Source organism: Anabas testudineus, chromosome 5 (genome assembly GCF_900324465.2).
Source record: "Anabas testudineus chromosome 5, fAnaTes1.2, whole genome shotgun sequence".
Classification (NCBI taxonomy): domain Eukaryota; kingdom Metazoa; phylum Chordata; class Actinopteri; order Anabantiformes; family Anabantidae; genus Anabas; species Anabas testudineus.
Window position 1 is genome coordinate 12,634,032 of NC_046614.1, and position 26,673 is coordinate 12,660,704.

Here is a 26,673-nt window from a genome sequence, read left to right on the forward strand (position 1 = left end):
ATCCCATGTCAGTCTAACAATATATTTCTCAGTATCATTTGTTCTATGTTGATGCAACTGTTACCTTATAATCTGTCCACTCAGAGTACCTGACACCATGTACATTAAGAAATAATCATCTTTTTTTTTCTTTTTTTTCTAATAGTATTTCATGTAATGTTAGAAATAATAGCTGGCTTTAATCGTACAATACACAAAAAACACACAGTCCTCTAGTGTGGTTGCAGGCTGTGACAGCATCATCTAATATCATTGTTGGAGGCTGATACAGCTGATACAATCCTGTGGATTTTCTAAAACTAATACAAACAAACTTACCAAAGACAAATCATTGTTCAGATGGACAGACTGGTTTCCTACAGCTGCTGTCCTCTGTGGTGAAGACAGATACTAAAACAGCTGCCACATTAATATCGGCCTGATAACCTTTGTATTTATTGGGCATCTACTGAAACACTCGTACTAATTTCCTACCAATCTTCTGTTTCCACACGTATGTTATAAACATCACATAAAGTTGTGTCTTGATAACAGGTGAAAGTTATGTTACCTCATTATCTTTATTGCAACATTGTTTACAGTACAATACTGCCAACAACATATTAAAATATATAGAGATACAAGAAAATAGACATGAATTGAGGGACAAAAAGGTTTAAAAGCACTTTGAAAACGATTACATGTATATTTTTAATTTGACTAAAACTTGAATCGCTATTTACATTATACAAACTAGATATGCATATAGAATATAAAGGGTATACATTTATATACATTATTTATAAATGCTGACCAATGTCAATATTTAATATGTCACTATTCAATCATACGTTTCACACAAAGAGGGAGACTCACAACACTGACATCTAAATAGAAATCATCCTGTATCAGCCACTAAGAAAGTAATTTCACTCACATTTTATTTATTTTTGCACATCATGAGGTTTTGCAGTGGTTTGTTTGTGCATCATTAATAAACTTTAAGATCAAACTAGAAACAGAAACTGGCTATAATTATAATAATACTTGCATTGGTGAAAGAACGAGCAACACAGTGGCTGATTCAGATGACCGGCTCTGCTCCACCTACAGACAGTAAAGTAATCAAATGCCCAATTGAATCAAATAAAAATGGATTAGAGGAGGAGCGGTTTGTAACAAATTAATACGACAATACTCAGTTACCCCTACATGAGTCACTGTAGTCCGGTGTAACAGATTGCATCATTAAAAAATAATGAAATGTAGGCAAGTACACACCAGCTCACTAACAACTCCAAGTTAGTAGGTTACTTTCTACCAACAAGCAGCAATGACGTCACTGAAATGAGCCAAACTATACCACTGATGATATACCACTGTACCACTATAGAAGACAAATAGAAGAAAAAACAAATCATTAACAGGTTTTGCATCTTGCATCTCTGATTTTGAATCAACTGATATGCTTGAATAAACATTGAGCATGGAGTTTAAAACTGTTCTATCGAGGGGTCGGGGACAAACAAACACACACACACACATTATACTGATCAGAGTATAGGTCCACGTTGAACAACACAAATGCATAATATTATAGATCGAATACAGTGGAGCCATGTTTCCTGTTTTTTTTTTTTTTTAACAACACAGATACTTGAAAAAACCTCCAACAGTACATCCAAACACTTTGTTGTTTTCATCTACAGAACAAACCAGCGGAGGAAGTGAATGATCGCAGGGGCTCACAGGAAGGCTAAGTTGAATTTCAAGTACAGTCCGAGAAGACATCCATATTATACCATCAACACATCGCAAGTGTTCACACGAGATGGATTTATTTAGTCATACAAAGCAATCAAATGGGAGGACGTCTTTGTTTGTGTTTCAGCTTGTGAATGACTCTAAGTTGTGCTTGTCAAAGGAGAGTGCTATTGCTAACCACCGACCTGTCCTGATTGTTAAAAAGAGTAATCCCACACGTGTGTCGCGTTGCCTTCAGGGATCAAGCTTGTGCTGGATGCAGGACTTTTACAGACACAAATCAGTAAGTCACCCTGTTGTTGTTGTTGTTTTATACATGTTTTGGTTATCTCTGATTACTCTCAGTAAACGCTCAGAAACAACACGTGAACTCATCGCCGCTCAGTGACGAGGAACACTGATCTGTAACTTTCTTCTCTTTAATCCATTCGACACTTTCGTCTGTACAATCCAACTGATAAGGACTTTTATACCATTCATCACTGTTATGTACACAGTAATAATAATAAAGAGATGCTCTTTGCACAATAAAGGCATTCTTTTACGTAGTCATCTGCACAGCCAAGAATCATTTACAATGCTCCTGACCTGGAATAGATTGCCTCAGGAAGCATTAGCTGAGGACCATCAGTCCATACTGCATCATCTGAGGTTTTTGTCAAGTAGAGATTAATAAAAAATATACATCTAGATCTTATTGTGTAGGAATGTTATGATAAATGTGCTAACGACACTGCACCACAGGCTTTCTGTGGTTTTGCACCCTGCTCTGTCGGAGGTGACGAATCTAACACCTCCAAACCTTAAAATAAACAGCAGCAGCTCAACTTGAGAATGAGTTGGAACTAAAGGCTACAGATCTTAAAGGAACAGTTCAACAATGTCCAGTTATGCTAAGCTAACTGGCTGCTGGTTGTAGCTTTATATTTACTTTACAAGCATGACAGTGGTGTCGAACTTCTCACCTAAGTACGAGAATTTCCCATAAATGCTTAACTATTCTAACTGTGCAATAGCTTTTTAGTATCGCTTTCCTGTGCAGGTGCACAGATTGAAAATATATAGTTATTCAAATAACTTGTTGTATAATAATAATAATAATAAGAAGAAGAAGAACAGGAAAATCATTAAATAATTGTCTATCATTCAATAAATCTCATTCAAGACAATTAAAAGGGAGGTGTCTCAGACTATTCTAATCTGAGTAGCAGTATCACAGATCATCTTAGGAAAAGCACTGATAGCAAAGGGTGGCAGATCCTCAGAAACAACACAGGGACAGGTGTATAAAGACAGAAACATCCTATGTTGGTACTTTTCTGTGCTTTTCTTTTTTTTTAGTGACAACATCAATCTTTATGCACCTGTCCTATAAGTGAAGTCATTATCAGCTTTCCAAGATACTCTACTGGCCTGCATCAGCAGTCACTATTTGGCAGGATGCACAGTACAATGTAAAGTCATTTGAGTGAGTGTTTGCAAAGGGAAAAGAGAGATATCATGACTCCTCCTCTGTGGCCAATATCCTCTAATGGAAAGGACGGGTGATCCAAATTAAACATAACAGCGTAACAACACAGATCTAAATCAATGATTTAAAACCTGAAGTAAAAAAACAAAAACAAAACAAAAACAATGTGGTGGAAGGTGGTACCTAGTGACCACTGCTGGCTTTGCTGTTGCCTGATGTCCAGTCAATGATGATAAAGCTGAGACTCATTATCATAAACAGGAAGCCAATCCCAGCAAAACAGGCGGCCTGGAGGAGAGAGCGAGTATTGAATGTGACAGAGACAGGAAATCATTGTAGGAAGTGATTAGACAGTGTAACCCACAGCATATTCCAGTGTTACTTTCAGTGTTACTTATGAGCGTAACAAACTCAAACATTACTACTGATAACATCGTTGACATTACAGGCACAGTAAATCTAACCACATTCGACTAGTTGTGATTACAGTTGGAAGACATTTTTACCCACAGAGGGCAGCAAAACACTGCTTTCCACAAATTCCTCTTAAGCCATGTCTGTAAGGTTTCTAGCTTTTTCATATTGTAGAAAACACACCACAACTAAAAAATAGGCTCCAATCACTGCTCTCTAAGTCATGGTGTCACTGGTCCTAAGCTCATTATAGATTTCATTTTTTAGATATCTTTAAAACCTAAAACTCCAATTAGCATCTCACAACTCAAAAAGGACAGTTACTGAATAAACAGCTGAGTTACCATGGAATCAGTCAGTCCACTGTTGTTGAGCACAATGCTCTGTAGCTTTTATGTTTCCCTTTTACCAACTTTCCATTTAAGAGTGCCACATATATCAGTTTTATGCAGGCTAAGCTCATCTAAGCTAAAAATAAATGAGTAAAATGAATTTAATTGTGATGCTCACCAGGATTTTGGGCACAGAACGCAGTGGCTCCTCTTCTTTGGGTACAATACGAATGTAGAAGACAGCAGGGAAGATGAAAATGAGACAAGGAGCAGATGTGGCACCTGGAAAAAAACACAACACAATAAGAATAATTTGTGACACTAATTTCCATAAATTAGGTAAATGTAGGTAAATCTTCTCTTTATAGAGTTTTAAGAGATTATAAAAGCTATTTAAGGGTTGACCGGATCTTAGCGTTGTTGCTTACGCATCATCTTGTCACAAGGTGCTCTAACATACCAATGATCCCAAAGATGTTCAGGATGTTGGGGGCAAAGATGACCAGCAGGTTGATGAAAGTGAGTAGAATCAAGGCAATGGCAATGTGGCGGGGCCAGTAGAAGGTCTTGTTGGGAAACATCATCTGCTGAATCGCTCTCCGTACCTTATTGTATCAAAAAGGCCATTTTCAATTATTTCACTGTTATAAATCAATGTAGAGTTACAGAATGAAAAAATAACTGTACGGTGTAAGTCCTTAAATTGCACTTACAGGAAAGAGCACGATGGGTACAGTGAGTGTGACGGCAGTGAGCACAGCCACACGCACACACAAAATCAAAGTGTCATATGGGTTAACGCGGCTGTAGGTGTGAAGCAGCTCTGCTTCCACGTTACCTGGAAGAGATGAGAATAGAGCAAAGTAGAGTTTGTCTACGCATGATGAACCTCTCCGGCAAACCTGCAAACTTGTATTTGAAATGACTTACAACTATAAATATACTATACATGCATTATCATCAGCAGTACCAAAAAATTATAAATATGTCCATAGCTGTACAAATGAACTATTAAGTTTAACTGTCAAATAAAACCTTTCTAAATGTTGATGCCTTTTAGTGAAGTGGATTACAGTGTAAATAGGTATTGCACGATCTACAGTATGATCACTAGAGGGTGTACATGCATCCTGATGTTTTCTAAGTCAATAATATTTTGATATGGAAACAAAGGCAACAATCAACTTTTAACGCAACAATTAAGGCATAGATGGAAAATCAAGTGTAGCAAAAATACAATAGACAGATATAAACTGTACATACACTGACAGAGAGACACATCAAGAGATAGAAACACAATATTCCACAATTGGAAGAGGACCAGGCCTCACCATAGAAAGTTAGGTATCCAAAAAGAGCAGCCAGGAAGTACATGACGTACATGACTGCAATGGAGATGTTGGCCACATGCTGCATCTTTTTCTTGGTGGCACTGAAATCAGAAGATATTGCCATGTGATGTCACACACACACACACACACACACAAACACATTACATGTCCATGTCGAAAATATGTAGCACAGTTACTATAAAATACCATCCGTGGCGTGAAGATTCAATACCCCATCCTAAATAGGGATACGAGCATCAGTGGGTTTAAGCAGGATGGTAACTTTAAACTAACAACATGCTATATCACACAAGCAGTGCCGACTCATTTCAAAATGTGAAAGCAGTGCATGTGACTGGGTTATGATCAGCCAAGCACAAAGCAGACAGAGCTTTCATCTTTGTTAGGCAACTGGTCTCTTGTCCAAAACGTAACAGGAGATTTCCATCATGGGAACATACTTGCGCAGCTCCGTGTAGATGGGCAGGACCTCGGGGTGGCACACAAAGGCGAACGCCAGGATGGGAATGGTGTAGGCCGTCTGAAAATGAACCCCAACAGGTCACCATAGATACAGCAGCACCATCCCAGACGTTTTACCACCAACCTCATGCTTTACTGCCTATTAATCCCTCAGACACATTACAGAGAGCTATTTGTTTCCCTGTGATTAAGTTGGAACTGGCTGCAGACCAGCCTTAGCCTATTTAACAATGCCTTAAGCAGCAGGGACTGGTCTTACTAGCCTGGGTTAGAAGAATCTCATAAATCTAATAGATGTTAATAGAGACAAGGTTTCATAGGATTTTACAAAAATCAAGAATAACTAGTTCGTATTTGCTAAAACTGTTTCATTAAGTGTACTGAAATGTAACCGTTGAACAGATTGAAGCCAGTAGCTGTGAATAAGGATCTTTAAAGGCTCCTGTCCTGTTGTGAAGGTATGTACTGTGAGGGAAAATAAGCGTACTTCGAGAAATGTCAGGTCTTTCCCATTTCCCTCATTACCTCTGGCTGCGGCCCACAAAGGGCAAACTTGATGAACTCACTGTAAGCAAGAGAATGCCAAAGCAATTTTTACTCTTTTACTACTGACAGGAGGAGCAGCCAGCTCCAGGGGTCACAGTCCATCTCTTCAGCCTCGGATTATTCACACACTATTGTCCTTAACAGCTCGGTAAAAGCCCTGATCTCCTCATACGTGCAAATGAGTGCTTCAAACCAAGTGTAATTTCCATGCCTGGATTGTGAACTGTCACTGGCAACATGCTGAAGTTGACTATGACATATGTGGGTGGCTGTCAGTGGCCATGGCAGTGAAGGTGGAGTTGCAGTTTCAGACCGAGTGACATGCGTAAACATACTTGTGAGTTGAGGTTGACCATTTTGGGAATGCAGGCGGGGTTTTCCTCTCCACCAGGATCCATAGCACTGACGTTCAGCCTAATGGCGGTGTCATTGACATTGAAGTCCGTAAATGGACAAGGGATGTTGAACTTCTTGTAGATGACCTGTACGATGCAGAGGAGAGACGTGCATTAAGCAGGGACAAATGCTGTGCAATGCGTTTAAAGGAACGACAGGAAGAAAATAAGGCACTGAGAGAGCCAGAGAAAGACAGAGAGAGCAATGCATGGATTACAGCTCACACAGCCAAAACTAGGTCAGACAATACAGAGAACCAGCACAGTCTGGAAATGCAGCATGCAAACATTAGACCATGTCAGTGAATACAGCGAGTGGGGAACACTAAAAAGGCTAATCCCAGTGCATCTGAATATGCAGGTAAGAAGCATCAAGTTGAGGACTTACCGAAACGAGGAAGAAGACCATGCAGCTCAGGGAGAAACCGCTGGTGTATCCCAGGTATCCTAAAACACAGAGGCTTAATTAGCATTCCTCTTCTCTGGGATTACACGGTCATGCTTCATCTGAAATATGTTACACTGTTTGGGCAGTTACACATTTCTCCTCTGCTGTTCTCTGCTTTAATTTCTTCAGGATGAATTGGACACTTGGCTGCTAAATGTCTCCTGTGCACCTGCGTGTCGTATCCATGTGAGCTCATCCACAAAGGAGCTCGCACAGAGTTGTGAGTTGCCTTTTAAATGGATGTTGACTCGTCTGCTAACATGAGCTGCGGTGATGACTATGTAAATGACACGGATAATAACGAGGCACAAAACCAAAAAGTCAATCAGAGAAATATTAAAGATGGTGTGCCAAAATCAGTTTGGTCAATTCTTCAGGCCCTGCAGTGGACTGAACTGATCGGATGCGAGTCAAAGCGGTGGTAATACTGGACTTTAACTGCTCTGTTCTCCTTGACGTCTCAACAGGAGACAGACTTCTTAAAAGAGATCTGAGGTTTGTTATCAAAGCAGCAGCGGACCGAGACTGAAGCTCTCGTGATGACAAACACTCTTTGAAGCACCCTTGAACACATCACTGTGTAAAACCCCACAGATCCTGCTGTGCCTCTAGTCCTGCTGCTGGGACAAAAAAGAAAAGGATTTCCCCCCTTTTTTTTTTTTTTTTTATGTAAAAGTTGAGCCAAACTGAAACAGCGTCCCACTCACCGAGCTGTTTCATGAGAGCCAGAGGTAAAATGACTGCGACGGACACAATGATGACAAGGTAGTTCCCATTCAGGTACCATTCACTGCAGGGAGAGGCACAAAGACACAAAGATCAAATGTATTGATTTCCAATTACTCATCTTAAGCACTTCTCTCAATCTCACTTACGTGAAGCACTTGCACTGTGTCAGATATTGATCACGAGAAATTTACAGCTTTGCCGAGTACACATCGTCTCATTCACAGCTAAACAGGCAAATCAAAGTCAGCGGTTGCCAAGACATCGAATATATTCACGGTGGAAAAAAATAAGCTGCTTTTGCTCCCTGTGTTGCAAAGAATTATGGCTGTCATTAAGGATATAAAGAATATAAAGACCGTGTTCTTAGTACTGTTTGTGAGAATGAAAGACTTTAATTGTCATTTTAAAGTTGACTCTGGTGTTTTAGACTCAATATCTCTGGTTCAAATGGTTTTGAAAACCCTCTTAATAGACTGATTTTAAAATAATTATGTGTACACAATACATTCTTCTAGGTTTTTATTTAGTTATTGCAGAGCTACCGTATTCAAATGCATCAGATTGGAGCGTCAGGCTTTTATTTTCATCATCCCCGTTACAGTTTAGCAATATGAACACACAGAAGAAATGCCGCTGGCGTCGTCTAAACTGTCTTTTCAAATTATTGGTGATTGTTGACCACAGCCCACAGCGTCAGGAACAGCTACACAGGGAAACCAGAGGTGACACCAGAGAATATAGCACACATTCATCTAAACATAACAAAGCAATACCTTACTTTCCTATTTACGATATACGTGGTTGGTATACAAATGTATCCTACAGATATTTTCTCAAAACCAAAAAGCATGCGAGGAGAGACTCTAACTGGAGTAATGGTCAAAGGGGGTAACATAATCACACAGTTGTAATCCAATTCAAGGAAGCGAGTGTTGTTTGTCTCTGAGGCCACCTGCGCTAACCAGCGATATCCTATGGTTTACATTTTCGGCCGTGGAGTCTGGCTGTGTTTTGATGTGAGCATTTCTCACGTTACAGTGATGCTCCGCTCCTCTAGGGTCACTATCACAGCTGTTCCCACCCCAGCTGCACAGCACTCCCAAAGCAGCACAAGGGTGCCACAGCCTGACAGAGCTCTTCTGTGCAGGCTAGAATCTTTGCAAACACCCTGCACGGGGTCCCAAAAAGCAGCGTTCAGCATCCAGTGTTACCTCGTCGTAAGTGAGTAAACATATAGTTGCATACCACGACTGAAAAATGTAGGATGCCACGACAACTCACCCTGCAAACTTATCCACCTTCAGAAATGCCTGGATGACCAGAGGAAACTCGTACTTGACGATGTACAAGTAACTGGACATGGCTGTGGAGGGGAGATATAGTTCAAACATGAAGACACACATTTCAAGCAGAGACAGAAAATATGAATTAAATATCCCAGAAAGCTCGCAGGAAATAAAAAATGTCTAGGTGTACGTGTGAGGGCAGATGGCGGTGTGTGACCTCACCTCCGATGTTTTGCAGCGTGATGGCAATACCTGCTGCCATCTTCCCTGGTGTCCCAAAGGCCCTGTAACCCAGCTGCTCATACGCACGAATACCTGAGCCACACATACCAGATAAATACGTATTATCAATGCGATAAAACCATATCAACAAGGTACTGACTGTAAAGAGACACAGTTATATATACATGACAACTTGTTGTGTAGCAGCTCAACACAACATCACCCACTGATTAACCAGGCAGGAGATTCAGCTCGTCAGTCTACATACATACCTACAATACCAGAGGACTTTAGCAGTAAATGGATGGAATATGATGAGAGAACTGCCACCACTGTTAGAAGTACCCTGAAACAAACATTTACATGTGTTACAATCACCAAGTCAAACATTTTAAATAACAGAAAATCACCGTTTCATATGCTACATTCTGATACTGCATTATCTTCTATAATAATATATTTTTCTGATACTGGCACATGGTAGAATGGGTTGGAAGAGAGTCCCCGTGGCTCTTCTTTACACTGGATTGTTACTCTGCTGAGCCAAGGAGGCTGCTCTATCAGCAGCCCTGCCACATTTAGTAAACATACACCAGATGGCCTTTTTTAGAAGAAATGGTTTCAACCCAATTCTGAGTTTGACAGAATGAGGAAATTCCTTTGTCAAAAAAGTTCCTCAGTGGTGAAATAACCCACTTCAGCCACAGCAGTAGTGTCTCTAAATACCCTCTCCATCCTCTCTCCACTGACCCCTGTTCACTGTTATGTGCTGTTTGAACAACATTACATGAGCAACATCACAATTCTAGGAATTTACTTAGCATTTCACCATGTGACAAACCGGCAGCATGAGGAACTTTTGTGAATGGGCCCCTGATGTACTGACTTCTTCCCCTGACGTAATCCACCTCTTTCCAACTATCCTCTACTTCTTTTCTCTCTTTTCTATCGTTACTACTGGCGACATTAACTTTCTCTCACACACACTCGCCCCGTTGCTCTCTCTCTTTCGGTAAATCTGGACAGCACGTCTTACACCTCGAGTTCAACTCTTGGCCAGTTCACTTTTCTTTTTTTTTTTCTTGTTGTTCGCTGGACTGACTTGTAAAGGAGGATTTAGTCAAGTGGCAGTGGGAGGACAGATCTGCTGACAGTCAGATAGACTGACGCACTCGGGTTACGGTCGCTCTGCTCGCAGCTTTCCACCCCGCTGCATTCATGCCGATGCCGGGGAAACTGACCTGCTGAAACCTCTGCACTGGCCAACAAAAATCTGTGTGACATGAAACATCGGGCAACAAGGGACACAGAAACAAAAGACACTCCCAAACACATAGCTTTAATGAATGACTCGTACATTCAGTACATTTCTTTGTAATACTGTAAGCACAACTCCACCACCCACTGGGACCTCACAAATCATTTATCATCTCTTGTAAGTTTGAACAACATCCACAACCTTGTAAAAGTAGAATTCACGGCACAAAAGCAATGACTGACTTGTCAGTGGAGAGAATGAGAAAAACATTTGTACTAACACTTAGCAACAGGCCCATTTATTGGCTCTTGGCATTTATTTACTTTGTTTACCTCCCTGTGTTCGAGCAAACAATGTTCTTAGGTCTTCTGTCCCCTGTAGGATCAGCACGCTGGTAGAAAAAAGCCTTAAATGTTTTTGAGGCGATCGCAAACCTGGAGTCTAATGTGGAACAATTCCTTTTTTCAAACACGTCTCTGACCCTGCCTGTATTTCTCAGCAGCAACTCCATTGTTTCAGGTCAGGCGGATAATGCAAACAAAGACACAGCCTTTCATCTATAACATGATGGATAAATACACACTGTAGCATTTGGTCACGTACTATTAATTCACACGCGATTGCGAGCATTCATCAAAGTAAAATGTAGACTAATCGGCTACAGGGTTCATTTCAGCTGCCGTCCCGCCAAGTGTCAAAGGCACTGCTGTTTGGTGAGACAGGGTTCAGCTAGTGCAGACAACAGACGGCTTGAAAAAAACGCAGTCACACAACTCAGCTCAAAATAAGGAGCTTTCTTCAACACAGGGGAAAATCCTGCTGACATGACTGCTTAGGAAAAGAGCCCATATAACAATCATGACTGAAATTTCAAGGCAGCGGTAGCTGTTGAACATTAAAAAAGACATATAAAAAGAAGGAGATGTCTCTGTTTTACTGTTCAAAGGGAAGAGAATGTGGTCAAAGTGTTGATGTTTGCAGAGATATCTAATGAGACTGCATCTAAAAACACAAGCCTATGCAAATAGCATACATCTAAATCAGAAAAAAAGGATGAATATAAAAATAATCAGTCTGGAAGCTGCAGTCAACTGTCACATCATTATATTGATAGATGCTGGTTCAATGCTGGTTCAACGCAGGCACACACACATTGAGGTTATTTTCTGCAACTACACTCATTTAAAGCAACAGTAAATGATTTCTTGTATGCTATGAATCTGAGCATTTACAGACTTACAGTTTTACAGTGGAAAAAACTGTTGGTACTCTGCTATGCTAAAGGCTATAAGACCATCTCCAAGCAGCTGGATGCTCCTTTGACTACAGCTGCACATATTCCTCAGATATTTGGATGTGGACACAAGAGTGTAAATATAAATGGTAACTAAAGAACCCAGAACAACTTCCAAAGAAATTAAAGGTAAATCCAAGTTCAAAGTACGTCAGCATGAGATCACAGCATCAGTCACTGTTTGAGACTGAGTGGACTTAATAGAAGACGACTGAGGAGGACTCTACTGTTAAAGTAAATCATAAAAAAACTAAAAAATGCATATTGACAAACCACAAAGCTTCTGTGAGAACACATCAGTTCACAGATGCTAAAATGAAGCAAAAAGAAAAGAAAAGAAAAGAACACTGTATCGACTGTGACACAAAGGAGGCTTGGTTATAGGTTATCTGGTGCTGCTTTGCTGCATCTGGCACAGGGTGTCTTAAATCTATGCAGGGTACAATGACATCTCAAGATTATCAATCATTCTGGAGCAAAACGTGCTGCCCAGTGTCAGAAAGCTTGGTCTCAGTCTCATTGGTTTTTTAACTGGGTAATGACTCGAAACACAGCTAAAAACACCCAAGAATGGCTCAGAACAAATCATTGGACTATTCTGAAGTGACCTTCTAAGAGTCCTGATCTAAATCATATTGAATATCTGTTCAGTTCTGTTAGTTTGTTTTTGTTTTTTTTTTACTTCAGTTTAATCCACAATTCAAAAGCAATGTCTGATTTTCATTAGTTCATTTTTAGTAAGTTATTCTTTACTATTATTTTTGTCAGTTTCAAGTTATTTCAGTGACCTTTGCAGGTTTTTCTTTATTTTTTTATTTCAGAGCCACCGTCTGCATTTATTAAATTAACAAATGTGCCCTGTATAATCGTTTCTTGTGTCATAGACAAATTGGTGTGTTGCCTGGTTAATACAAGACAATTACAGCACAATTAGATGCTATTTATATGTGATGCAGCCGCCCGCTGGAAAGAAAATTACTCAGACTGTAATCTGTGAGCTATAACTCTGTGGGTCTACAATAATGAAGTTGGATTTTTTTTATCAAATTAAATGTACAGAGCAAAAATATCAATTGAACTCACAAAAACAGGATGACCCCTGTGTTGGCCATGGCGTACGCCAGACCTAGGATTCCACTTCCCATGATTGCATTTCCCAGGTTGAAGACTGACATCCCAAAAGAGGTTTTTCCTTCAAACTACAACCGAAACAAAGAAGAGAAATAAACATGTTAAGTCTGTTGTTAGTGTTGGATATAAGAAGTCTGTTGTGTGTTTGGACTTACATCTGTGAAGCGTGTCATCTTCTTGTCCTCCGTGCCTGATAGGAACTCCTGGCTCTCTGGAAGGTTGGCCTCTGTATTTCCTGTTCTCTGAGAACTAATGAGGAGAAACACTGTTATACGAACATGAAGCAACGCAGCACAAACAACAACAACACCAACAACATGCTTCAGCACACACAATGCTGTAACTGTGTTTCAGAACAGGCCACGTTTTGTGCATCTGTGTCACTTTTACAAACCGCAAATAAAACAAATAGCACACACTGAATTTGAAACCTTCTGGATTCATTATTACATACATACCTAGCATTCTGGGCACTACTAGGTACAGTTTCCCTACAAGATGTGTAGAGAGTGGCCATCCATCACCAAACGAAAGCACAAATTGAAAAAACAACACCCTCGGTCATAATATAATACGGCAAATAGTACAGTGAATACATTCATTTATTTTAATAAATAGAGCAAGCATAAAAAAAATACTGCCAGAAAACCAATGACATGATCAGACACTGACTTCATTCCACTAATCATAATAAATGCTGTAAAATGGAAAGTGAACTCATAGGAAGTTAATGCTTTGCACATGGCACATAATGCACATTATTTAATAACAGAGTTTGCTGTTATAGAACTTGTGCCTGCAACCCTGCAGTTATGGGACAGGACATAAAGTCACCCCAGGCAGCAGAGTGACATAATCAGTCTCAGCACAACACAAACAATTGGCTGCTATGGTTTCCTAATGTATTAAGTGGGCAAATATACAGTAATGCATCACATTTAGCTTCTATAAGTGAGGGTCAGGTGCCTCTCATGCTGATGGGAGAATCTTCTTAATTATTGGAGAAAGTGTCAGATTAACACAACAAAATAAAAGGAACCAATGCGTCAAATCAGCTCACTTAAAAAAAGGTAACAGAGGACAGGATGCTGAAATGAAAGCGACTGTTACACTGACAGTTTATCAATGATTTGACCATTTTGATTATCATTAGAATTCGCTATAATGGACCTTAAAGCACTGAAGGAAAATCCATCTATGTGAAAATGCTGTCACCAAATTTAGGGAAGTGCCTCCATCATCTTTTACTTCAGTGCCATGTGCTACACAGTGGAGAGAAGCCTTCTCAACCTTACGTCCTTACAAGTCAATTAGCTTGTTGATGATGCTGCAGCCTCACTGCGCACGATACTCAATACTATTTTTATGAAAACGAAGGCAGTGAATCAGAAGAGGTTAGCTCAGTGGTACAATTCAGAAATCTGTTGCTTACAACAGACAAAAGCTGGAAAACAGCAGCTTTCCACCAATTTATATTAATCGGGCTTAGCCTGGAAAGACAGTTTAATAATATATTGAAAAAGTCCTTGCTCGAACAAATGACTTCATGAATTTTTTTTCCACCCATCTATCAATTGATCCAATATCCTGATATATACTGATATATAATATATATAATTACCAGATCACTGTACACTGAAAGAGTACTGTATACTCACTTTTCACCGTCCTCTGCAGGTGTTTTGGCCGATGCTGAGCTCTCCTCCCCGGGCTCATGGCCTTTCCCATTAGGAATAGCATTCACCTCAGCAGGAGTCGTTTCCACAGCTGGTCTGTCTTCACTCATAGCTGCACAGGTGCCTCAGTGTGTATGTGGTAATCTGTATGTTGAAATATTTAAACGGTTGGCGCTGTTTCGATGAGGGTGAAGTTTTTATTTTCGTCTTGGGATCTGTGGATGAAAGTATATAGACTATTAGCATATATATGACAAGAAACAGGCAGCCTGTTCAAAGACAGGAATATATAAAATCACAGACTCCCACATTTTGTTACTTGTACATTGTAAAGCAGGTAACATGGGGCCAGACAGAAAACAAAGGGAACAGAGGTAAGGGCGCAACATGCAAATAAAGTTCCTAAGGAATCAACCGATGGTCATGTGGTACCTAACTTAGCGGTCAATGCAAATTTTGAGTTTTAAAAATTTTAAGCACAGGTGTCCACTGCATCCATTTCTGTAGTCAAAGGTCGTATTGTTTATTTTTTTTAAATTCTTTATGATTATTTTATAAATGAACATTGTGGTGCCAGTTGAACGTGTTTGGTATACAGCTTCCCCCTCACTGTGTGAATACATTGAAGCATGCTCAATCAATGCACTGATCTACAATGATTACATTATAAAATCAGCTGCTTCCAGCACTAGATACCCGAGCACATACAGAGGTAAGATGAAACGGAAGGTTACTATTGTATCGTAGTATTGTAGGGTAAATATACATTGCAAGCATTTAAATTAAACCTTTGTGCCGATGTTTAGTCATATTAGAAATCTGAGTGGATGACACCAGAAAGCTCCTCTATTTTTGACCTTGTAACCTAAGATACTAACACCAACTCCCACTATATTAGTCACAATACAGTGTTGAACATGAATGAGTCTTTCAGCCAATCCCATGAATAATTGACACGTCAGCCGACAGGTCTACACACAGGGGAAACAGATCTTTCAGTTAACTGTGACACACTGGGCTTTGCCTCAGGCCTCGGTTTCCTGGGTATCCTGTTGTGGCTTCTTAGCTGACCAGCTGGCTTGTGGGGCCCAGAAAGCCTCCTGTGACATGTATCTCCTGGATGCTGTTGACCAAAGGCCCCCATCCGGCCGGCCCTGAATGATCTCCTTTGCTCTGTTTCATAAACAGCAGTGGAGGCTAAAATGGAGAGCATGTTGGGAGCCATAGAGGAGGAACACACACAAATAGCTGAACCCCCCCCCCAGCATTGAGATGAAAAGAGAAGAACCAGCTAGGACCAGCCACAGACCAGCTCTATCTGTCTTTGTGCCTACATTTTTCTGCTTGTCACTTTTCTCTTGGTTTCCTCTTTTATTGAATGGGGTTCAGAACAGCAACAATGCTCAGGGTTTTCTGTACCACCACTCATGGCAACCACTGAATTGGCCTCGTTGCCTCAGGCATCTTCCGCTCCGTAACCTGCTCTTACAAATGCACTTTTTTTGTAATATTATTTTAACACATCAAACGTAGTTGGAAGTGAATAAATCCTGAACTTCCTCTAGCAGTGCTCGGAACCTGTCTCACCAACCACATCGCTGTGAGCTTCGCTGCACAGCCAGGTCTCTCTGTGTCTCTGGCTAAAGCCAGGCAACGTGGTTGGGCAGCAAAGCACACTGCACAATGGCACATGTTGTGTGGTTTCCTGGGAACGGGTTGGAGAACAGTGCAACTATTGTGCCAGGCATCATTATACTGGGGCCCCCTTGGCTGTAGTTCGCCAGGACACTCGAGAGGCTGAAAAGGTATTTCACTGGGATCTAACAGAAAAAACGCCACCTTGAATTCAGCAAATGCCAGTATCCTGCACTCATGCACAGTTGTAGCAGGGTTGCTGATGGTAGGAATGGCAGAGGCAGGGCCCTTCTCGTGGGACAAATCACTGCACAGAACCGAGCTGCCACTCAGATATTTTACAAATCACGAGGAGGTTGAGGGGAGCCATTCATGGACAGCACCCGATGGACTGTCCAACTACAAGGATGACTCTACAATGGCCTTGAGCAACGGAGCTTGAAACCCTGACCTGTTTCATGGTTGTATTTTTATATTTTGTTGTATATACCACATTCAGGATTTTAAGATTTAATACTGACAAACGAGTTCTGATAGGTCTGTGTCTCTTTTTATACTGTTTGTAACTGTATGTTTCTGTCTGTCCAACACACTCCTGCTAAAGAGATTTTTAATCCCACTGAGGTTCTCCTGGTAAAATAAAGGTTTTATAAAAGAGTTTCACTAGTCAAATCATGTATCAATAAAACTCTCCATGTTCACTTACATGCATGGTTATTTAAATAGTAACTCTCAAATTATAACGTATTTATTTACAACATAGTGGATACGCAAATAAACTGTAATAGTGTTATCCCTCAAATCACAGTACAACTATCTGATTGACAAACCACTGCCAATAGTTCTAACCAGCACAAAAACAATTGAGTTCAGCCCTGCAGGCTTAAACCCCAGTTACCATAGCACCATTGTGGTATGAAACACAGGCAGAGTTGTGCATCCATAAAAAAATATTCAGGCAAAGTCCAGACAGAAAAACTGCTCTGTATTCTGTAGACACTATGTCATCCTAAAACACACGAGCAACTGCCTGCACGAGCAGTTTACTCAGATTTCCAAACAACTTGTCTCCAAGACAAGTAGTTCCCAAAATATTGCATTACATTTGAATAAAGTGCATTTGTTCTATGTTTGTTCTCCTAAATGCACACAGGAAATGTATTGCACAAAAAATAATTCCAACTAGCACTGCAACTAACGCTGCCGATTTTCTATGGCTTGTTTTACAAACACTGGCTTTCCCATTTGAAGATTTGGTTTCTCCCCTGATATCCACATTTCTAAATCCTATGCAAGAGTTAATGCAACATTGTGATGCTCTTGGTTGAGAGTAAATGAGTCTTTTCACAGCAAAAGCAGAGGCTATGTTTATTCAAGCCCTCGTCCAAAACATCACCTCAGTTTGCCAACACACAGCGAGTGCATGTGGCTCAGTCCGCCGGGCCCTGACGTAGGCAACTCTGCTGAGAGACGTCATTCCAGACAGGAGGAGGAAAACAGAGGCAGGCTGTTTCACTGATTGTTATTACTAAACTGATAGCTGGACCGAACAGCACTCTGCACTCTCGTGTGTGTGTGTGTGTGTGTGTGTGTGTGTGTGTGTGTGTGTGTGTGTGTGTGTGTGTGTGTGTGTGTGTCCATCTTATGCAGTGAGTCATCTCAAACTGTAGTACTGCCTCCTCTTCCACTACTTGTTGACACTCCAATGGTCTGTGGCCAGATAAGCTGTCTTTATTGAGACTTCAGAGTCATTTTCTTAATCTGCCCGAGTGCTTTTTTTACTTACACCAATGCAGTAAAAGCAGAGCTGAAGTCTTTAAAATGTCATCACGAGGACTGAATATTGTTTCTGTCACATCTCTCACCATAGATATCGTGATGTAAAAATGAATAACCAAATGCTACTCTGCCTGTTCAAACAACAACTAAAGCAAATGATTCAACCTTCCTTTCCATGAACAGGAAGAGATTTCCTGCAGATTAAGAGATTACGCATGCCCCGCAATTTCACAGATTCACGGCTACCAGATCTATCAGTGAACATTTTATTATAAAAGTGTAGGTTGAGACTTCCACCTCTGACAATCAGGATGTTACAGGAGATCAGATTAGGCCCCATGTCGCTCAGGCAGGAAATCAGGATCAAACCACTCAGACCACTCCGTACAGTCCTGCACACACACACACACACACACACACACACACACTCTGGTATAAAAATAGAGGAATAAATAGCCTTGGTGTAAACCCATGTCATGTCACACAAAAAGCTGTGTTTAAGTGCTGCTGCATGTGCCAGAGAGCTCAGCAGCTGTTTGAAATAAACAGTAAATGTGTCCAAAAACCATCTGGCTCTAGTCTGGTTCTTCACACAAGGGTGAACATTCGCTTAAATACTCATGATGACACACACACACACACACACACACACACACACACACTCACACACACGCAGTGTAATTATGGGAAAAGGTGATGCTGATGAATGAATAAAAAAGCTCCAGGCACAAAATAGAGCTGTTGTTTGCAGCAGATTTTGTGGACTTATAAAGATCATGTGATGGTTTCGTCACCTTCTAGAACAGATTTCGCACATTTTACTATCACAAACACAGATATGAGTGTCAAACACACACTGGACTGAGAAATTAAAGAAAATGAGTTTAGGGAATATAATAATAACCTGCTCTTTAAGATATATGAACTTATTTCCTGCAAAAAAAATGTTATACTTAGCTAAAGCTATCTAAAGCCTTTTGTGCCCCAAGATGAAAATGTAGCAGGACACATTACTGTAATTAGCAAGTGTAATTTCATTTTTGTGTTGTAAATAGTAGACTTTTATTTTAAAGTCTCTCTTTAGATATGGTTTGCTCCAGAGGCTTCTATTTCCTCACAGCATTGCCCTGCCTGCCTGTCTTGTCACTCCCTGCTGCATGCTGTGATTAGCCAGCAGGAAGGAGGAGAGATTAACTTCTGAATAAGAGATTTGTATGTCAGCGTTTGAGATGCTCCTCCATGTTCGGGGGTTCCTATAGGCTGCTGTGAGATACGTCAGAGACTATAAATGATACAGGATGTGGGTGCTTGGCAGCGTATTTAAATATTTACCATCACACAGCAAGTCAAGCACTTCAACCACTCTTTAATCAGGATTATTCTGTATGTTCAAAGCAAAACAAAATGCAATAATTTGCTCTCCAATTCATTCTGTGACCTACATTTCTTTACAAACGGATGGATGTGTAAGGATTGTAATGGGCGAGTGAATGGTCACATTCGAAATTGAATAATTAGCTGGCTTCACATACACGTACGGTAACACCTCATGATTCTGCTAAAGTGCATGTGGACATTGTCCTTGACTCTTGACCATTTGCCTGTCCTGTGTATTTGGACCTTTGCTCTCCTTCTCAGATTGAGTCTTTGGATTATGGACATTGTACTCTTTCCTTCATGAGTGACTTCAGGACGGTTTTCTGTTGTTACTTTTTATCTTGTCTTGCTGTATTTTTCCAGGATCTCATTGCATTTTTTGTTCTCATTCACTGACACTCAGTTCTCCGGTTGTTACTTTTTGCCCTTGTTTCTTTTTGACCCCTTTTGGATTGAACTCTCATTGTCTTATTTTCTGTTGTTACTTTGTTTTTCGGTCTTGTAACGCAGAGCAAACTATACCAGCGCCTGCCGTTCTGTATCACGTTGACTACTTCTCCCAGAGTCCCCTGCTTCCTCTGACAGCTTCGGGTACTCACCTCCATCTTCCTTCATATCACCTTATCACGATAAAACTTCATTTACCTCATTGTGTCTGGCAGTTTAGTTGGGTCCTCAAAAAACCTCAATCCTTACAATGTGGACGACACCTAACTGAAGATCAACATCCAGGACAGACATAGACCACATAAACGCTGTTGACATTAACATTAAGCTCAACCTGGAAGACACCAAAGACAACTTGCTGGCTTTCGTAGGCTGTGTAGGTTATCATATAGGCCCACATACCCACACTGACCAGTACCTGCTCTTTGACTCCCTCCACCCACTGCAGTATAAACTATGAGTTATTAGGACTCTAAACAATGAGGCAGAAAGAATCCCCACCTGTGTTGAAGCTAAGAGGAAGGAGGACAGTCATCAGGAGACCTCTCACAAGTGCAACATTATGGTCTACAGCACCGTGACAGACACAGTTAGTTCAGCACAACATGCAACCAGAAGATATGCAGATCTGAACACCAGCAAAGAAACCTTTCTGTACTATGTAATATGCATGCTAACCACAAATAAATTCTAGTCTAGTGTCAGAGGCGCTGAAAGAGGGAGCCCCCCTACGTGGCTGAAGATTTATATTTATATTTATATATATTTATGTTATTTATTATTTTGTGGTTGGTTAGTTTGTGACATTTTATATAGCATGCCCCAGTCCCTGACACCACTAATATATCTGAAAATAGAAAAAAATGTAATTAAAAAACAGGCAGACTAGCGTGACCGCTTCTCTGCTGATTTAGTTATAGTGCTGCTCAGCTGCAGACCTGTCAGAGCTCATGCTTAAATCTATTCACGCCAATGTTGGAACCCCTGATGGATTTATTATTGTGGCTGATCAATGCAAGTGGTATTGGTGGAGAGCGCTGCACCCACACTCAAAAAGATGTTCCCGTGGTGTTTCCTATGAACATCATCAATGTATTAATCACACTATGGTACTATATATACTATATATATACTATAAATAACATGTTTACACTGGTGCAATGTAAAAATGCCCCATCTCCCAATGGAGAGAAACTGTGGAACTGGATATTTCAGACCTCTGCAGGAAAGTTTTCACATATTCTACAGCGGCAAACTGTTTCTGGAAATCCCCTCTGGATAGCTACTGGAACGTTTACTACCTTTGCTGACCTTGATATGTTTGGCTAGTGGCTAAAACTCAAACAACATGGGCGTAACTACTGGGTGGCAGAGTAACGGGTCAATGTTCCTGAGGGTAATTCAGCATCATACTATTGTTGATTTCGGGCAAAAGAGACCGAAATGAGGAAAGGCTAAGGCGTGAGGCAGTGGGAACTGTCTTTGTGACAAAGGTGTGGAAGCACCAGCCTGGTGACTCACTGAAAATGTGATTTATTTATAGACTCACACAACACCTTATGTCACTCCGGGTAAACTCTAACACTGGACATCTCGACAGGAAGTGACAACTGAGCAGAAGATGATGCAGACGAGGCAGGTGATACATTTGTGATGGACAAGTCCTTTAAAAGTCTATTTAAATCTTTGAACTACAGTAATTAAACATGGGCGCAATCAAAATAAAAAAGACTGATGATGGTGGAACATATGATGGTGATGCAGATGGAGATGGAGTAAAGATAAAGACAGAATATTTAATGAGGTAAACATAAAGATTGTTAAAAATGTACAGTTTCAGTCTCTGAACACTAACGTTGTTGCTAAGGTGGCACGTTGTCCTATAGTGATCCCAGAAATACCGAAATAATTTACCTTAGCTGACAGTCAGACTGCTGATCCACGCTGCCCTGCATGTAACACACACACTGCTCCACCTGCAGAATGCTCCTATAATTAGGCATTAAATGTGAAATAGATATAAGTTACACGTTGACTTAATTACAGAGCTTTGGTAGGATTCCAGCTTTACAACATCAAAGTTTGTCCTAAAAGAAGGAGCCAATTTAAAATTCAAAAAGGACAGTCATTCAAGGTTATCACCAGTGTGAATAAAAATACTGTTTACAGAAAGGAAGCGAAGGTAAGGATGCTTTTGAGGTTATAATTTCATGATGTACTGTATATTTATGCATGCCGCCCGTCTTCCCCTATTTGTTTTGTTTGAATGAAAGAAATGAGAATGAGCAGGACTGTCCTGGTCAATAACTTAATGCTGGCTCAGTAATGCCGTTCTTCAAACAAAATCTAATTTGGCCTGTTCCCAGAGAGCAGTTAATACAGCACTAGAAGCGAATGCCAGAGGAAGGAGCTCAGAGGTGATGGTCACACATGTCATGTTCTTCATATGATGTTTTAGTTATCACAATTATATGAATATAAAACCAAAATTCACTGATCAACAACTTTGTATAACACTGATACACTGCAGGTGATGTGTGCAAGAATGTCATTAAAGTCACAGGCTGCTTCCTTTTCCCTCATTGAATATATTAAATTAATTTGGTGTGTCTTCACATCCAGCTGAACAGTGACACTAAAGAAGACTTGAACCAGATGGTCACTGGAAACACAAATATCTTGGCAGAAATTTAAAAAAATGTCACACAAAAATCTCCGACAGGTGGTCTCACCAATAAACACTTATGTCTGACACATCTACTCTGAGGCATAATATTTCAAACTGTACTACTGAGTAAAATACAGATGGTGAAAATGCAACACAAGAGGAGAAGTCGTAAAGATATCAGCAGGGTAGACTTAGATCAGCAACATGTTAAGCTGGGAAACTCATTAAAGTTTGTCGTGCAAGTTCCTTTTGGAAGGTGGAGATGGATGAAAGTAAAATAGAAAAATGATTTTCTTCTATAGTGGCTGTACATCTGTCAGCCTGGGAGGATGGTTTCTGTCCTCTTGTGGACAAAGATCAACCGATGCACCTTTAAGGTTACATCAATTGACACTTGACGTGACGCATCATGTAACACTGACATATACACTGGTATCTCTAATGAGATGAGACAGACAGTGTGTGACCACCGTGGTGGATCTATATATCGACCTGGTCACTATGTGCTGGCTCCAGAAGCAGACTGTCTGGGGACTGAACATTAAGGATGGCAGCAACACAACCAAGGCCACTGTCTCTATGACGGAACAATATTCCAGTTGTATATTAGGAAGGATTCATTAAGCTGGAAGTACAGCTCACGCAGTGTGTGTGACCACCGTGCTCGACGTTGCACTGCTGACTGCTGTCACATGCCTCAGCACCAAGAAAGTCTGAGCACAGGAGGTGCTCATAGTTAGCAAAGCAATGTAAGGCTTAAGCACCAAATCCCTTATGGAATTATGCTGAGTACAATAGCTCAGTGACGGCTAATGAACAAAAACACAGCTCTAGCTGAACCTCAGGAGTAAAGTCTTCAGACGTCGGTGTTTCTGAGGTGGGCTGCTGGTGAGAGACGTTCGTCTGTTTGTCCTGATGAAGTGTCTTTAATAATGTGAGCACCAAGACACTCTTTCAACTATCCATATCCTCTGATTTCCCTATGAGGATAGTGAGTGAAAAATGTCCAATGGTAATGTTTCACTGCACCACTGCAACCAATAATATAATTACTGTGCTACATGCAGCAACATACAGATAATATAGGACCTGAACAGCCAGCTGTTCCCATGAGATATGGTTCAGAGACTCTCCTCAGTCTGCTGTTGATTTGTGAACACCACAGCGCTGATAGTATAATAGTTTTCTACTATTTACAGCTTATTTAACCAATAGGGTACATTTTTTCCTAAGTGACCTTATCAAAGCTCAATTTCCTCTCAAACACCCCCCAGCATATATTCCAATAAACGAGTGTGCACAGTGACATAGAGCAATACGAATAGCAAAATATTATATTATTTGTCTCTAATGTAGAGCGAGGAGTCCTCCCAGGCTAGACATAACCTCTCATCTGCCCCAGCAGCAGTCACAGCCTCACCTGCTGCTTACAAGCCCTTGAGGTGGAGGAGAGACTGGCTGGTGACTTTTCCTGCTGTAGGGGACTCAAGTAGCCAGGCTGCTCTTCACTTCAGAGTTATATTCAGGTTTTTTTTTTTTACACTAAGCCTAGCTGGATAGATAAATACATTTTTAAATGTCATTCTATGTGTGCATATGGAGCAATGGAGTATACATTACATATGTTGCCTTAAATTTCAATTAGACATAAATGAATATGTCCCACAGACTATAGGCAAGCTCATCAAACAGGAAGACCAGATGGCACCTGTAGTCAAGCTGTGACATGGTCTGAGCCAGCTGTGGATGCTTCGCCAGCACGACTTAAAAATGTGACAGGCGATCCAAAATGTAGGCTGTGTTAGAGATTCTGCCAAAATCCAAACAGAGCAGCAACCGGGTCACTCAGAGCCTGTCCCAGGACTAAATGTCTCAGTGAGACATTTAGTCCTGGGACAGTGTCAATGCAGGGACTTAAAGCACAAAGACCATTTAAAAAAGTGAAAGTGTGAAAGCACATGAAGGAGCTGTGGATCACTAAGAGGACTCAGTGATCTTCCAGCTGCTCCCTCCAATACCCAAGTTTGACCTCACTAAGCTGAGCGAGGCGGTGACACAGGGATAACGGTTTTAATCAGAGGTTTCATTCGGTTATCCTCTCTGACACTGAGTAAACATTTACCCAGCGCGGCCCAAATCATTCTTTCCAATTTCTAGACAAGTGTCAAGAGAGTCTGAGTAGTGGGGGGGGTGATGAGGGTCACCCAGACACACATGAAGTGCAGCGCGTTTGCAGTGTAATGTCCCCTCTGTCTGCAGCTCTGCATGTGTCTGTTGACGGCTGCACAGACGACGTGGTTTTGTTTTGAATGGTGATGTCTAATATCTCCATCCCCACATCTGTGACAAAGAGGATGCACATGAAGGTTACAGCGCGCCTTACCAGAGAAGTACCAGCGTCCTCCGCGTCTAAATATCTCCACACAGCTCCTGTCTCCGTCCGTCCTGGCGTCCTGTCCCGCTACGTCCGTCCGCCGTCTCTCCACACTGCGTTAATATCATGTGTTTCTCAGTGAATCGTCCTCGTAATCTTGCCAAAAGTGGGATGTGAAGAGTGCGGGTTCCGCCTACCGCGCGTCGACTCCAATCAGATGCTGCTGGTCGGGAGACCGGAGCGCGCAAAGGCACGACGACGACGGGAGACACTATTTGGCGCGCGCTTCTCGACTCGTTTGGAAATGCTGATCATCTCTTGATCGATATCATCGGCCGGTGAAAAGGTCGTGTCTATGTGTTTATTGGGATTGAACTGGAGCTGCCCCCCCCCCCCCCCCCCCCCACCACCACACACACACACACTCGCTGACGGTGGCGCGCTGTATTTCACTTTGACGTGTCGTGCTCGATCACACATAACGAGACAGTGAATGAGGTGTGAGGTGAACACACACACACACACACACACACCATGATTTGAATCCATCACCCTCACCTGCCCCCCCCCCCGTCCTTTTTTCTAACACGCAATCGGCAACGCAAACAGCTGCCTGAGCCATGTGCCACCGAAGACCCACTGTTGCTTACGCACGTCGGATACGCACGCTCCGTTTCTAGGTCATCGGCGGCGGCGTTTTTTGATGTCACGCTGCTCCGGGGGATCGTCTCTTTTTGTCTCTCCTCTAGATCATGTTCATCGAGGAAGTCACGCCTGTAGGTAAAATTAGACCAGGTCCCCCTCATCCTGTGAACACATACAGCCTCTGTATTCATGGAGGATGATTAGATTAAACACACATTAACATAAAAACTGATTTATTCATCATCAGCCTCCATCCAAACAGAACAGGATGCTTTTCCTGTATTTGCAGTATTATTTATCATCTATTTTCTTCCATCTATTTCTAATCCTGAGCTAACTAATTCCATTTTCCTCCCTTAACATCCTTCTAATCAGCAACTGTGGTTTTCCTTTAAAGCTGTCACAGCAAACCTGACCTTGTGGAAAGTAGAGGACGTTTAACCTCAGGGACCCATAAAGCTCAGCATCTGCTCTGAGGTTGTCTCAGTGGGGGAATGGCTACCCATAGAGGAAAGGGCCAGAGATGCTGAGAGACGGGTTTGTGCATCCCAAAGGTCAGCGGAAGAACTCGGCAGATGTATGCTACAGTTCAAAGAAAGACTGGAGCACACGAGGGCCCCGTGCTTTAATGTGTGGTGCACTTTCATGGCGCTGTACTCTGGTTGTTCCCTCTCCTGTACACAAATAACACGTTGGCATGCTAATTTAAGTGCTGTCAACTAATGAGGAGGAGACGGTGAACGTGAAGGACATCTGGCTGCTGCTTCTGGAGGCACCGCACTTTCATTCAGCTGTATGAACTCCCCCATGTTCTTTGTTCTTTTAACGGTGTGCATGAGTCTCACCTTGCCTCACCTATCTGTCAGCTTATAAAGGTGATGCATGTGCAGTGCAGGACGTTCTGACTACCAGGAGCAGCTGTCTGCAAGGTGTAACCATAGAAACTAGGTGTGCAAAGGTCTGCATCACAAGTTGACTACTGAGAAGAG

The 26,673-nt window shown here is 41.4% G+C and overlaps 1 protein-coding gene across 2 annotated transcripts; it reads right to left on the bottom strand.

The window, feature by feature from the left end:
- Nucleotides 1-551: 551 nt before the first annotated feature.
- LOC113153365 (sodium-coupled neutral amino acid transporter 3-like) lies at nucleotides 552-25,189 on the bottom strand. 2 transcript variants are annotated; one of them, XM_026346957.1, is made up of 17 exons: nucleotides 25,049-25,189; nucleotides 14,742-14,974; nucleotides 13,542-13,574; nucleotides 13,239-13,332; nucleotides 13,036-13,151; nucleotides 9,673-9,746; nucleotides 9,401-9,493; nucleotides 9,174-9,255; nucleotides 7,871-7,953; nucleotides 7,104-7,162; nucleotides 6,656-6,802; nucleotides 5,753-5,832; nucleotides 5,292-5,392; nucleotides 4,674-4,798; nucleotides 4,421-4,565; nucleotides 4,139-4,242; nucleotides 552-3,502 (listed from the first exon to the last, which is right to left on the bottom strand). In XM_026346957.1, the coding sequence occupies exons 2-17, from the start codon at nucleotides 14,867-14,869 to the stop codon at nucleotides 3,398-3,400; spliced, it is 1,569 nt and encodes a 522-aa protein (XP_026202742.1). In that variant the 5' UTR covers nucleotides 14,870-14,974; nucleotides 25,049-25,189; the 3' UTR covers nucleotides 552-3,397. The 2 variants fall into 2 exon arrangements, with proteins under 2 accessions (XP_026202742.1, XP_026202743.1); XM_026346958.1 differs by lacking the exon at nucleotides 13,542-13,574.
- Between the last annotated feature and the right edge of the window lie 1,484 nt (nucleotides 25,190-26,673).

Coding starts and splice junctions, on each gene's coding strand:
- LOC113153365 (XM_026346957.1), bottom strand. CDS start 14,869: ATGAGTGAAGACAGACCAGCTGTGGAAACGACTCCTGCTGAGGTGAAT. Junction 13,575..14,741: donor CCTGCAGAGGACGGTGAAAA/GTGAGTATACAG, acceptor CACATCTTGTAG/GGAAACTGTACCTAGTAGTG. Junction 9,747..13,035: donor ACAGGGGTCATCCTGTTTTT/GTGAGTTCAATT, acceptor TGTTTGTTTCAG/GGTACTTCTAACAGTGGTGG.